Raw genomic sequence first — 13,749 nt, 5'->3', positions numbered from 1 at the left:
TCTCAAGGGATCCCCTAGGGGCAACTTATTTGTAAGTAGTTCAGAAAATTACACAGAAACCTGTATCCAGAGAGGCAGGGATGGTGTACAGAAATGAATCTGGAGAGAGAGTTGCAAAGCATCTATGAGATTCTTTTTAATATTTTTGCAATTTCTTTGAGAAAAAAAAATCTAAGATGATTTTGATTCAGGAATTTCGCTATGCACCCTGGGCAGTGCTGAAGACAACAGGAATATGTGTGCCCAGGGTACCTGTAGCAACGTTGGGGACCACTTGGGGTTGGCATTATTTGGAGAGGGCACGCTGCAGCCAAGAACTCCTGCCCAATGCACCCACCCTTCCCCCATGTCAGCAGGTCAGTCTGGTGAGGTTGAGAAATACAGAGTCAAACATTCTAAAGAAAGAGAAATCCTCCTCACGGATTATCTCTCCGTGACAGAACCGGGGAGGTTGCTGGGCTACCCAGAAGTCAGCACTGTTTGGCGGCAATGACATTGCCCTTCTTTATTCTGTCTCCTCCACTGTCACTCAGCCTCAACCATGTCTGTCAAGTATGCTGTGGTCCTGTCCAATGTGCTCCCCATCCCTCTCTCCTTTTCTGATGTCGACCCATTTCTTCTTTTGGTTCCAGCTCCAGGCATGTAGACTGGATGATGTTCTAGCTTCCTTTTAGTTGCTGTGATTAAAAACAACAATAACTCAAAGCTACTTAGGGGAGGAAAGGGCGTATCTGTCTTAAAGTTCTAAGTCTATCATGGAGGGAAATCAGAGGAGGAACTCAAGCAGGAACCTGAAGCAGAAACTGTGGAGGAACATTGCTTGCTCACAGGTTCATCCTTAGTTAGCTTTCTTATATAGTCCAGGGCCACCTGCCTAGGGAATGGTGCTACCTACAGTGGACCGAACTCTCCTTCATCAGTTAGCAAACAGGAGACATGCCTACAGGCAAATCTGATCTGGGCAACTCTTTAATTGAGGCTTTCCTCTGGGATGACTGTAGGTTGTGTCCAGTTGACAAGTCCTATCAGGACAGATGGGAACTGCAATATGTGTGAGGATCTCAGGGCTGTCACACCATGTGATGCTCAAACAGGGGACACTAACAATGCCTCATCATTTCCACTCAGTGCAGTAGGCAATGACAGAGATGGGGACCAGCTGTTCTGAGGACTTAAAAGCAGTGTCATGGCTTCTTTGCAGATCGGGGCTGGAGCACTTAGCAGCAATGAGCACATGTGGACATGAGATTTTGTTTTCTAAAGACCATTCAACAATAAATGCAACTGAGCCAAGGCAGAGGAGGTACAGATAAACCTGGAACATCTTATAACCAGAAAGTAGGACGGAGCTTAAAGAATAATGAAGACCTGTCAAAACGACACAAACCTCACTGTAAAAATGGCCCCTGTGGCCAAATTTAAGATATTTTAAGCATCAAAATAAACAGGAATGGCAATAAAATAAAGATAGATACAAGAGAAATCTAGACTCAAAACAAGACTCTCAAATTCTACCAAGAATTGGGATATTTGGACTCTCCAATATACCTTTGCCACAAAAATACGTATTGATTAAAAAAAAAATGATTTAGAAGTTCTCACAGCAGGGGAGCCTGGAGGAGATCACCTTGATCAAGTAGCCAGAGTAGGCATTTCTTTAAGGGGATGTGCTTACCTATGCAGCCTGATAAATGACATTAGTCATGGTTTGATGGACAGCCCCATGGTGGGGAAGGAATGGAGGCAGGAGAATGAGGTCCTTGGTTACATTGTATCCACAGTCAGGAAAGACAGAGGTGATCGAAAGTGCTCAACTCACTTTCTCCTTTTGACACCATCCAAGACCCCAGCATATGGGATGGTACTACCCAGAGTGGGCAAGTCTTTCCACTTCAGGTAAACCTCCATGAAGACGCCCTCACAGACATATGTTTCTAGGTAACTCCAAATTCAGCCAAGTTGACAATGCCAATTAACGACTACAGTCATGAAAAGATTAGCCTGCACCTTCAACAGCATCAAGGTCATGAAACTCAAAAACTGAGAAAAGTAAAACAAACAAACAAAAAAACCCAACATGACAAGGTTAGAGAGATGGCTCAGTGGTTAAAAGCACTATATGCTCTTCCAGAGGACCTGAGTTCAATTCCCAGCACACACATACGGCAGCTCATACCATCTGTAACTCCAGCTCTGGGGGACCCAATGCCCTCTTCTGGCTTCTGTGGGCACTGGACTCAGGTGCATATCTACACGTGCAGATTTACACACTATACACATATTAAAAAAAATAAATGAACATATACAAAGGGGCTGGGACAACTAAAAAGCACATGAAGTTCTGAGCTTGACTGCTTGTTACAAGGGACAGTACTGAGACCACAGGAAGCAACAGTTTAGGTCTGAGGACCAGATAGGGTATCATGGTGATGAGAGAACTCCCTGAGTTCAATGGTCTGTTATAGCTTTGTAAGAAACTGTGTTAGTTTTTTAATTAAAACAATGTGTATTTGGAGTGCCTTGTAGTTCACCGCAGCTTTGGCTGTGAATATGATAGGAGCCTCCACAAGGCTGTGGCAAAGGGCACAATGATGTGACTATGTGAATTGAGCGGATGGGAGGTCTCCAATCTCAGAGGCAGCTGGTATTGTCTGAAGGTGGTAGGATTTGAGAAGAAAGGACTGTTCCTGTTGGCTGGTTGCCATTTAGGAAGAAAGCAACATCCCCAAACCCAGTGATGATGCTACTGGAGAACAGAAGAATGAAATACCCAAGAGAGAAAACCAACTCTTCCTTGCCTAGAACCCAGTCCCTGAGGACCCTGTCTTGGCCTAGGCCCCAGGATCAGAATCAATGTGTGTAGACAGGGAGACTTGTCTTGAGCAACCGACTCACATGAAGCCAGAAGCAGCTGGGACTAATAGCTGCCAGCCAGCTGCAGGGAGGGTCCAAAACTGTAGTCCAAAATCCCAGCTTTGCCTTTGTGGGGGGAGGCCATTCTGTTGGTATAAGGAGAACTTCATCTCCCTGGATAGGGCCCATCCATGTCCAAAAAATCCTCATGTGCACCAAAGATCTACCCAAGTAGGCACTAAACTCAAACTTTAAAATAAAAATGTAATAAATAAAACCTAGCATAATGTCTGGACTCTGTGGCCCAGCCACATTGACACATAAAATTAGCCATTGCAGAACTGAAGACCTCAGGAGTGAGTGTGTGTGTGTGTGTGTGTGTGTGTGTGTGTGTGTGTGTGTGTGTGTGTGTGTGGACTGCCTCTAAAGCTAGACAGAGACCTCTTAGGCAAAGCCACTAAATGTTTCTCCTCACAGACCCAATGTTCAAGGGCAGAGCCATAGCCATGGGGGTCAACTGAGCATCAGAAGGAAGAGGTGGATTCCAGCTAGGAAAGGGTACTTTGTTAACAGAATTTGTGTACACAAGATGAAAATGTTTGGATTTGAAGAGAAATGAGAAAAGTCTGCTGTGAGTCAATTCATTAATGAAATGGGAACCCGGGGCTGTGTACTGACCCAAAACATTTACATAAGCTAAAGGAAGAGAACACACTGCTACTTAGAAAACCGGAGATGCGACACAAACCCAGGGCAGAACAAATCACCCCAGATGGAGACTTCTCCCGGGCTATATGTCTCTGCTCGGTGAGGATGGCGGAGAGGGGCCTTGGGGGCTGCTGTATGTAGCCAACGCTTTAGGACTCCCACCCAGAGTCCTTTGTAGTCCTGGGTGGGAGAGGGGGAGTTGGGAGAGAGGGATCCTTCCATTCTGCGGGGAGGGGGTCAGCGACGGAGCGTCTGGTTCACAGCCAGAGCTGGAGCCATGCCAGATGGGTGAGTGAATGAATGAATGATTTCCAAAGCACACAGAACACTCTGAGTGGGAGATGTGCTGGGTGGTGGGGAAAATGTGTGTGTGTGTGTGTGTGTATACATGTGGGTATGTAACTGCATGTGGTTGGCCACATGTGTACCTGCCTACATGAAGAGGCCAGAGGTCAATCTTGAATGTTATTCCTCTCAGCTATTAGACATATTTTCTTTTTGAGACAGGGTCTCTTCCTGGCCTGGAACTCAGTGATTTGGCCAGGCTGGCTGGCCAGTGAAGCTCAAGGAGCCTTCCATCTCTGCCTCCCTGGCACTGGGATTACAAGCGAGGACCGGTACACATAGTTTTCTATGTGGGTTCTGGGAATTGGTCTTCAGTCCTCAGGCTCATGGGGCAAGCGCTTTTCTGGCTGAGCCTTCCCAAAGCCCCTGGAGACACCTGGGAAGCGGTGGCTTATGCACAAGCATGAGAATCCAGCTGAATCTGCACCCCCGGAAGGAGCGTCTCTGCCTTGGCAGTACCATTTGCCTTTTGTTCTTTGCTGGTTTTGAGACACTTGGCTTCATCATGGATCATCTAGCCCCCTTCATCCGACAGCATGCTTCGTAAAAGAAAACAGGTCTTTTATGTGTAGGAATGTTTTGCCTGAATAGAATGTGTGCGTGTGCTCTTGACCCCTGAGCCATCTCTCCAGCCTCAAATCTCTGCATCTTTATTCCTTCCATAATCTCTGTCCTAGGGATTAGAATGGAGCTAAGCTTGTGCCTCAAGAGCTAGAGACAGATCTGGCCAATCAGAAACTTCCATTCCTGCTGGGCAGTGGTGGCGCACGCCTTTAATCCCAGGACTCAGGAGGCAGAGTCAGGATGATCTCTGTGAGTTCCAGGCCAGCCTGGTCTACAGAGCAAGATCCAGGACAGGCACCAAAGCTACACAGAGAAACCCTGTCTCGAAACGCACCCCCCCCCAAAAAAAAACCCCTCCCATTCCCTCCACCACACTGAGAAAGGCTCAAGTGTAGGTAACTATTGTCAAGTGACTTGCTCCTGAAATTCCCACAGTCACTTAGGAAGTCAACATCTTTGGGCTGGGTGTGCTCTACAGAAGGGTCATCGGTGTCTCGGGAGAGCTTCAAGTGACAGAGGCAACTGCCCCACAAAGACAAAGCCACTCAGAGGAGACAAAGAGTATCCTGCAACACTGCCCGATTCCTGGATCCTACCGGGCCTGAAGCCCACAAGGATCCTTCAGTTACCAGCACTAACACGCTGCGGCAGACGAGAAGCTGGGATATTTAGCGTTTTCAAAGGAAGATGCCTAAGTGAAAACCGAACAGCTCAGCATGCATCGACAGGTCACCACCAGGCAGGTGCAGGGAAATCATCTCAGTGGTTAAACACAAGGTCATTGCTTCCCATGGGGGAAAAAATGATGAAACAGTGTTTCCAAGGCTGATACTGTTAAGCGTGTGTCTTTTTTTATTTTCATGGTGCAAGATTTCTTGTTCATTTTGTTGCTGCTTTTTCTAAAAATCATTGCTAAGCTGTAATCCAATAGAGCAGAAATTAGTAGCCTGTGTGCACGGTGTGTATGTGGACAACGGGATATAAGGGATCTATCTTATTGCCTCACCGAGTCCCTAATGGGTCACCACACGCTAAAGCAGGTGACACTACATCAACATTGTCACAGCCAGGAGTCCACTGACAAGGTAAGGAGACACAAAGGAATGCAGAAATCATAATTAGAGGCTGGGGGGCGGGGGCCGGCGGGAGACGGGACTGGTTCAGCAAAACAAACAGAAAGAGTCGATTGCAGAATGAGTGAGGAAATTAATTAAGGGGAATAGTCTGGGGGCGGCTCTAGGTTTGACGGCTCTAGAAACTCAGGGGGAAGGTAGTGATTAAGAAGGGAAGCCATGTAGGTGATGGCTGATGCTCTTAAGGACAACAGAAGCGACATATGGTCACCTCTCCCTGAACTTGTCTTTCCCTTTCCTTCTGAAATCATCAAGTTCACTGTTCTGTTTGCTTCAATATCATTCTCGGGCCTTGCTGAAAACATCTTGCTGTGACGAGACTGTCTCGCATGATTCTCTTTCTGATGGTGTTAACATCACGAATTATAGCAGCAAGTGCTCTGAACTTTACCAACTACGTGTGATGGTTTGGTGGCCTCAGAAGACACATCTCCTCCCGACCTGTGAACATACGCTTACTTAGGAAAAGGCTCTGCAGATGCTATGAGGTTGAGGATTGTTATTAAGCTGGGAATGAGGGTGGACCTTGCAGTCAATGTCAAGTATCCTTATAAAGCAGGCGGGGGGCGGGGGCACTAAAGAGATGACTCAGTTAGTACAGTGCTGCATGAGGCTCTGCGTTTGATCTCTGAAACTTGTATGAAGAGCTAGATGGGGCAGTTTATGCTTGCTTTTCCAGTGCTGAGGAGGCAGAGACAAGTTAATCTCTGGGGTTCACTGTCCAGTCAGCCTGTCCTACTTGGTGAGTCCCAGGCCAGTGAGATGATGTCTTGGGATTGACACCTGAGGTTGCCTCCCTCTGACCGCCCCCCCCAACCCCCACCACCATCCTACACACAAAGACAGAGGGGAAGGGACCCACCCAGAAGATAGCTTGAGAAGGGGATGATACATCCATAAACCAAGGAGCTACCAGAACCTGCAAGACTCAAGAAAGCATCCTCCCTAGGGACTCAGGAAAAGGTCTGGCCCTGCTAGTACCTTGATCTAGGACTTTGGACTCAGTGTCTGGAAGAGAACTGATTCTCTCCCTTAGGCTATAGTGGTGTCTTATTATGCTAGCCCTAGGAGACAGATGCTTCATGCCTCAGGCTCACACACCTCTGTCCTGAAGACACAGGAAGTAAGTCTGATCCTTGCTTCATAGGATAAAATTTGAGGCTCAGAACTGTGCTGACTGTAACAGCCATTCCCATGAGGTCTCTGCACTGGGAAGAACGATGTCTATGGATTTTGCTTACAGCATCCACCCACCCACTTCTGGTAACAAATGGCTCTGTGGTTTCCCTCTGGGAGAGATACTCCCATCAAATCTGGCATGGTGGTCCTGTTGGTTGGTCTGTCTCATCTGGCTCTAGACAGAGGTGTATCTATCTGACTGGTCTAGTCACTGCACATCTACACTATGGAATTACTGGAGATTTTACTCATCCTCCGCCTGGGGAGATGCTAAAAACCAAAAATGATCACCCCCCACCCCCCGCAACACACACACACACACACACACACACACACACACACACACACACACACGACTCTCAAGTTCAGTCCAAGTCTGAGGGTCTTCATCCGCACAATCTATAACCTGAGCCAGAGACAAAAATTACCTAAAATGACCAAAACTCCCACTGCATCTAAGCAGTGGTACCCTGTGAGAAGCAGACATAAATGACAGCCACAGGGACCCTACAGCAAGCTGCATACTATGCCAAGAGACCCAGGCCTCCAGATTTTTTGTGGGGTCTTTAGCTTGTGAACCCCTAACTCGTTTCTTCTCCAAAGCCTCAGATGCCTCTGCTGCGAACAGCCTGGGTCCTCTGAGCAGTTGCTCCAGGAATGGGCAGAACTGAGGCTCAGTACGAAGCTGCCCTTTCAGGGCCACTGAGTCTGACCCCAATTAGCCTGTAAGTGACGCTTCTCCACACGGATCAAAGGATGTGCATTTTATGTAGAAAAGATATCAGATCCTTGGTGGCTTCGGGATTCCAACCCTTTCAGAGTCCTATTGTATTGCTAACAACTGTCATGGGAAAAGGATGTGTGTACATTGCAAAAGATGGGATGTCGGTCTCTGAAGGGTAGCGTAACCCATTCTCTTGGAAATTTTGCTAACTCAGTCGCTGGTATTGACCTTCCTTGTCTCCTAGAGGCAGCAACTTCTAAATCCCCAGGGTGCTTAAACAAGAGAAGCGAGTGAAGGTAGGAGACTAAAGACCTGTGGGGACAGCGGCATCAGCAAGCCCAAAGTGCCCACTCCGAAGCAAGCGTGAGCCGACGAAACGAGATTCTTCACTCTCCTAGAAATGATACAGCAACAGTCCTTAATCAACAATTCTCTTAGCGACACCTAACACATAAGAGTGCATGCACTTCAAAAAATGATTTTGTGTAGAAGGGAAAAAAAACAAACCATACTGGAAATATACTCTTTTAAGATTAGTATAAAGCCTATGGAGCAGCATAATGCAGCTTGAATATCCGCTTTGATGAATTAAAGATACACTTTGTAAACCTTAAGGCAATGGGTAAAACTGAATAGGAAGCGCATATGAGCCCATAAAGGGGATAAAATAGAACCACAGAAAATGCTTAACCCTAAAACCTAAAGAGACATGGGGAGAATAAGGAGCAGAAGGAACATGAAGGGAAAACATGTGCACATGTAAACATGCCGATAATTACATTACATATAAAGGGTATAAACATTATGATCAAAAGACATAGATTAGAAGACTGGGTAAACAAAGGAAATCCAACTCTATGTTTTTTGAAAACCATCAAAAATAAATATAAAAGACTATGATTTGGGGCCAGAGAGATGACTCAGTGGTTAAGAGTATAGGCTGTTCTTTCAAAAGACCTGGATTTGGTTCCCAGCACCCACATGGCAGTTCACAACCTTCTGTAACTACAAATGGCCTCTTCTGGCCTCTGAGGAGATTGGACTCACATGCACTTACTGGTCTCAGTGTCTAGAGATTCTTGTGACTTTGGCTTAGGGGATGATTTTGTAGATTTGGCACCAAAAGCACAATTAAGAGAAAATTTCCTTAAAATTTAAAATCCGATTTTCCTAAGAGAACTGGACAGAAACATCTTTCAGACACTGTCCAATGAGGACTCATGTCCAGAACACAGAAATTGCCTGAAAAGTCATCAGTAAACAACCAATTTTTTAAAGTGGGTATGCAGTATTTCAAAAGGTCATTTCACCAAGGGAGATGTCCGGATGGCCATGCAGTCCAAGGACATTCCACCTTATCTATCAGAAGACTGAGGATAAACAAAGCCCCAAAGAAGTAAATAAAACATTAAAAGTAAAAATAAATAACCAAAATCCTAAAGAAGGGCCAGTGAGACGGCTCAGCAGGTAAGGGAGCATGCAGCCAAGCCTCACAATGTGAGTTCCGCCTCTGGGATCCACACGGTGGAGAGGAGAGAACCAACTCATCTGAGTTGCCCTGTGACCTCCACATGTGTGCACCCACACATATACATGCACACGCCAAGAGAAAATAGTCTTAAAATACCAAAGAAATATGAACTACTTGGCTACTGGGTTTGGTGGACAAAGCAAACAGCAATAATACTAAGTATCACAGATGATGTAAAATGACCCAGCTGAGGGAAAACAAAATGCCGAAGCTATCAAATCACTCAGCAACACTCCAAGGCCTCGATACTTATCCAGGAGGAACAAATGCATGCCACTCAAAAGCCTGTTTGTGAATATTCACAACTTTTGCATAACTGCTAAAACCTGGAGTCCTTCAAATGGCCTTCATTTGAGAAACAAGAAAACTGTTGCAGCCACTTAAAGGGAATATTACCCAGCATTCAAAAGGAATGCCCACCACTGGGGCAAAGGTGACCACGGAGCGCATTATGATAACTGAAAGCCACGCACGATGTGAGCCCATCGCGGGAATGTTATTAAAACAGGAAAAGTCCAGAGACCCAGAACAGAGTGTCAGGAACTATGAATGAAGGAAGGAGACGACATAGAGTTTCTGAAGGACATCCAAAATTTGGTACATTTGTCTGTGTTTGTCAAAACTTAGAACTATATATGTTAAAGGGGCAAAGTTTCGCCGGGCGGTGGTGGCGCACGCCTTTAATCCCAGCACTCGGGAGGCAGAGCCAGGCGGATCTCTGTGAGTTCGAGGCCAGCCTGGGCTACCAAGTGAGCTCCAGGAAAGGCGCAAAGCTACACAGAGAAACCCTGTCTCGAAAAACCAAAAAAAAAAAAAAAAAAAAAAGGGGCAAAGTTTCATTGTATGCACTTTTCCTCAATAAACACCCTTTGAACAAAGAAGATAAACTGGGTCCTTGTGGGATGGCTCAGTGGTTAAGAGCACTGGTTATTCTTTCAATTGATCTGGGTTCAAGTCCCAACACCCGCATGGTGACTCACAATCATTTGTAACTCCAGTCCTAGGGGATCCAACATTTTTTTTTCTGGCCTCCATGGGTACTGCACACATGGTGTACACAGATTTATAGACAGCAAACACTAATACACAACAATAAAAAATTTAAAAATATATATACAAGTCATAGCAAATAAAAGTATGATTTTTTTTTTACAATCTACTCATAAAATCTGTACACAGTTGTGCAGTGTGGCTTAGGAGCCTGACACAGACACTTCAGAAACCTGGGTGATTTCACATGACTTCTCCCATTTTTTAAGACTAAAAATGTATTTTCATTTGATTAAAATACAAGTATGTGACTTCTTCCATTAAAAAAAAAAAAAAAAAAAGTGGGCAACCTGCCCAGTCTTTGCAAGCATCCTGTGGACAATCCATATTTGCTGAGAGTCAGGTTAGAAGGGAGAAAGGAGGCAAGGCAAAGTCTGACGGTCTATCAGTTGGGTTTCCAGGGACCTCTGGAAAGCTGACCGGGTGGGGATGCTGAGTGATGGATGGGAGAGGGTGGATGTGCATGTGGGCGGAGCTCCTGGTCCCCTCTGACAGCATCGCTGTGGGCAGGGGAGAAGAAACCTCACCCTGAGGTCTCCCTAAGCCACAGGGTGCTGAGATGCCAAAGAACTATTTATTCATCTTTATTGCATCCCTTCAGTGGACAGCACTGATCTTGAAGCTACTTCTGGGCTCTAAAGCCTCCTCTCTTTGAAGGCTCCTTCCTGTGCGTCATGCACCATCGTCGACGGGATGGCAGGTCCACGTGCACAGCTTGCAGCCCACACCTCCACCGAGGCCTCTGTCCACCTGGGCATGTGCACATTGAAGTAACTGTGGACCTTCAAACAGGTTCCAGTGAGTTAGCTGGCCAGGGCTCTATCCCCTCTTCCCTGGGGCCCCACACCTGAGTGGAAGCCATCACAACCCTCATGAGGGCCTCAGCCCGGTCCACCTGCCATTGAAGGTCTCACAGGTGTAGCCTATGTTTCAGCTCAAGCTGGGTCTGAATCTCAGGGAGGGAGCGGTTCCTCTGTTTCAACGCTCTGTCCTATTTATGGAAAACTCCTGACAACAACTGTGTTTTCTGCAAACCCTGGTGAGTGGCGAAGCTTCGGCATCAACAGTCAAAACCACACACGAACAGTCAAAAAACGCACACTTCGGTTGGTGCAAATGACTGGACAGTCTTCCAGGATTCCACAAACCCCTCAGGGACCCTTATACAAAGTCCTGCTGGCATGCTTTTTTTATTTTTTTAAACAGTGGGAATTTAAACAAGGAAACAAGGATGAGAAGGTGTTTGTTTCTGTAAAACATCGTGTGGAGGAGCCAGGAGACAGCTCAGTGGCAGACGCATGCACGTGCATCCAAGAGGACCTGAATCCCAGACCCAGAAAACAACAGAAAAGCAGGGCAGACTGAGCGGGCTGGAATCCCAGCGCTGAGAAGGCAGTGATGGACAGGTCAGGGCTAGAAGGCAGGCTTAGTCTCATGAAAGCGCTCCGCTCAAGGTGAGAGGCCCTGTCTCAAAAGCCAAGGAGGAGACTGACCGCAGAAGACACTGAGGGTTGATTGCCTGCCTCTGCATACAGGTGCGAACACACACCCGCTTGCACACGCATGCAATATCTCACAGAGTAAACATCAGGCTGGTTTAGGGGAGCACTGGAATGAGCTGCAAGCTTCTCATCAACGCTGCAAAGTGAAAACACATTTGGCAGACGAGGCTTCCGGAACCAACCTTAGGAGCCCCACCCGGTGAAACCTAGCAAATCCAGGTGCGGGGGGCGGGGGGAGGAGTTGCGAGGCGGCGGGGGTGGGGGAGCGCTTTGCATCACATGGGTTTTCCCAGCCCCGCAATCTCCACCATGCCAGCCCCACCCCAGCGCCTTCAATCGCCAACCCAAGGTCTACACCGGCCACTGCAATAACAGCCGCTGCTTGATCAGAAGTGAAAATCTGGGTCTCTTTCTCTCTTTTCCTTTCTAAATGCCCAGTACGCTATTTGGTGATCAGAATCCACGGGGAGGTGTGTGCTGAGAGCAGCTTCTGGGTTGATAGCAGAATACAGGTAAAGGCTCCTGAATTTCTGCCCTTTGAAATAAAGGGGAAAAGCCCGAGTTTACCCGGGGCTCCGAGGAAACAGGACCCATTGGAAGCAAGTGGCAGGCGTGTCTGGGGAATGCTCCTGGAGCAAGGGGCATTCCCCGGTTTCACGTGGCGCAGTAAGGACTTTTGTAAAGCAAATTCTACTTTTTAACACCAATTGACAACTTGTCTCCCCGGATACATTTCCAACATAGCCCTGGAGCACGGGGCTGGAGAGAGGTCTTGACATCCGCGCGGGGCGGATTAGAGAGGAACCTCAGCCTCTCGTCCGTGTCAATGGCTGAGCTCGAACCCGCCTCGCTGCGGGAGGGCTCAGGACACGGTGGAACCTCTGCGCTTAACCCACGGCACGCAAGAACCTCGCCAGGACGCCACGACCGCACCCCGGGGCTCCGGGACTCTGAGCGCCTGAAGCCAGCGGCCCTGGTTCTTCAACCCGGCCCGCCGACAGCCGGACCCACAGAAGGGTAATAATCCGACTTAGCGACGATAGCAGCAGCGAGAACTCTGGCCAGCCTGCGTCAGCCCGTTTGCACAAGTCTCCAGAAACCTGCAGAGTCCAGGTTCCCACGGCCCCGGGCAAAGAACCTAAGTGGGAGCCTGTCAGCGGACTCGCTGGAAACCAGAGCAGCCTGATGCTCCCAACGCCACCGCTCGGTGGTCTAATGTGGGGCGGAAAGTCCGGTTTTCTCAAAGCTGGGGAAGGGGCCGCGGGAAACTGGGGTCCTCCCCGCGTCCCGCCGCTGCACCGAGTCTGGGGTGCCCAGCTCCATATAGAACTCAGGGTGCAGCCCAGACCCAGAGTCCGGCAGCCACGCCCCCCGCTCTCCCGGAGAGAGACGGCAGGGCTTCGGGGTGGGCTGCCGCGGCGGATCCCGAGCCGAGCTCAATTGCTTGCAGCTGCGACCGGGGCGCGCTGTCTCGAGAACTGGAGGCTCTCGGTAGAACCCGGAGACCTCGCCACCCGCGCTACCCTCGCCACCTGCGCCCCGGTCCCCCGCAGCCCCCGAGGGACCCCGCGATCTCCGCCAGCGCCCGCCTTACCTTGGCCCAGCAGTGCGGCCAGCACCAGGCTCAGCGCCCTGTACCGCGCCGCCCACCCCGGGGCCGCGCCCTCGGAGCGCATCGTGGCCGTTGTCACGCTACCCATCGCCAGCCCGGGCCCCGCGCCGGTTGCCCCATGCCCGGGGCCGCCCCCGGCAGCGCTCCGGCTCCCGCGGCTGCTCTTGCGCTGGTCAGGACAACTTTTCTCCGGCTGCAGCCGCGGTCCTGCGGATCCCGCCCCCGGGCCCGCCCACTTCGGGCCCGCCCACTACACCCTCCGGATCCGCCCACCTCCGGCCCCGCCCGCGGCCGGATGGAACGAGGATGCTCGAGCTGCCAGGAGGCCCCGGGGCGCGCTGGCCTGGGGACCCAGGGAGGGGACCAGACGACTCGGGGACTTGGAATCCTCTCCTCCCGCCGCTGATCCCCCGCCTCTCAGCTTCCTGCCTCCGCGCAGCCACGTCCTGCAGGACGGCTCTGCCCAGGTGCCCGCCACGCAGGATGGAGCTGGACCCCTGCGCTCTGGGTCTTGCCACCTCCCACGGTCACCGCGAGGTCTCGCGGTC

The 13,749-nt window shown here is 49.3% G+C and overlaps 1 protein-coding gene across 1 annotated transcript in view; it reads right to left on the bottom strand.

Moving 5' to 3' along the window:
* The window catches only part of Tmem132c (transmembrane protein 132C), a 323,353-nt gene extending 309,968 nt beyond the window's left edge, over positions 1–13,385 (bottom strand). The window contains exon 1 of the mRNA XM_006970660.4: positions 13,184–13,385. Within this exon, the coding sequence (XP_006970722.2) occupies positions 13,184–13,289 (106 nt within the window). The 5' untranslated portion in view covers positions 13,290–13,385. The remainder of the gene's footprint in view (positions 1–13,183) is intronic.
* Between the last annotated feature and the right edge of the window lie 364 nt (positions 13,386–13,749).

The sequence above is a fragment of the Peromyscus maniculatus genome, chromosome 23 (assembly GCF_049852395.1).
Source record: "Peromyscus maniculatus bairdii isolate BWxNUB_F1_BW_parent chromosome 23, HU_Pman_BW_mat_3.1, whole genome shotgun sequence".
In the NCBI taxonomy this organism is placed as follows: domain Eukaryota; kingdom Metazoa; phylum Chordata; class Mammalia; order Rodentia; family Cricetidae; genus Peromyscus; species Peromyscus maniculatus.
This window is presented reverse-complemented; position numbering and strand designations above follow the sequence as displayed.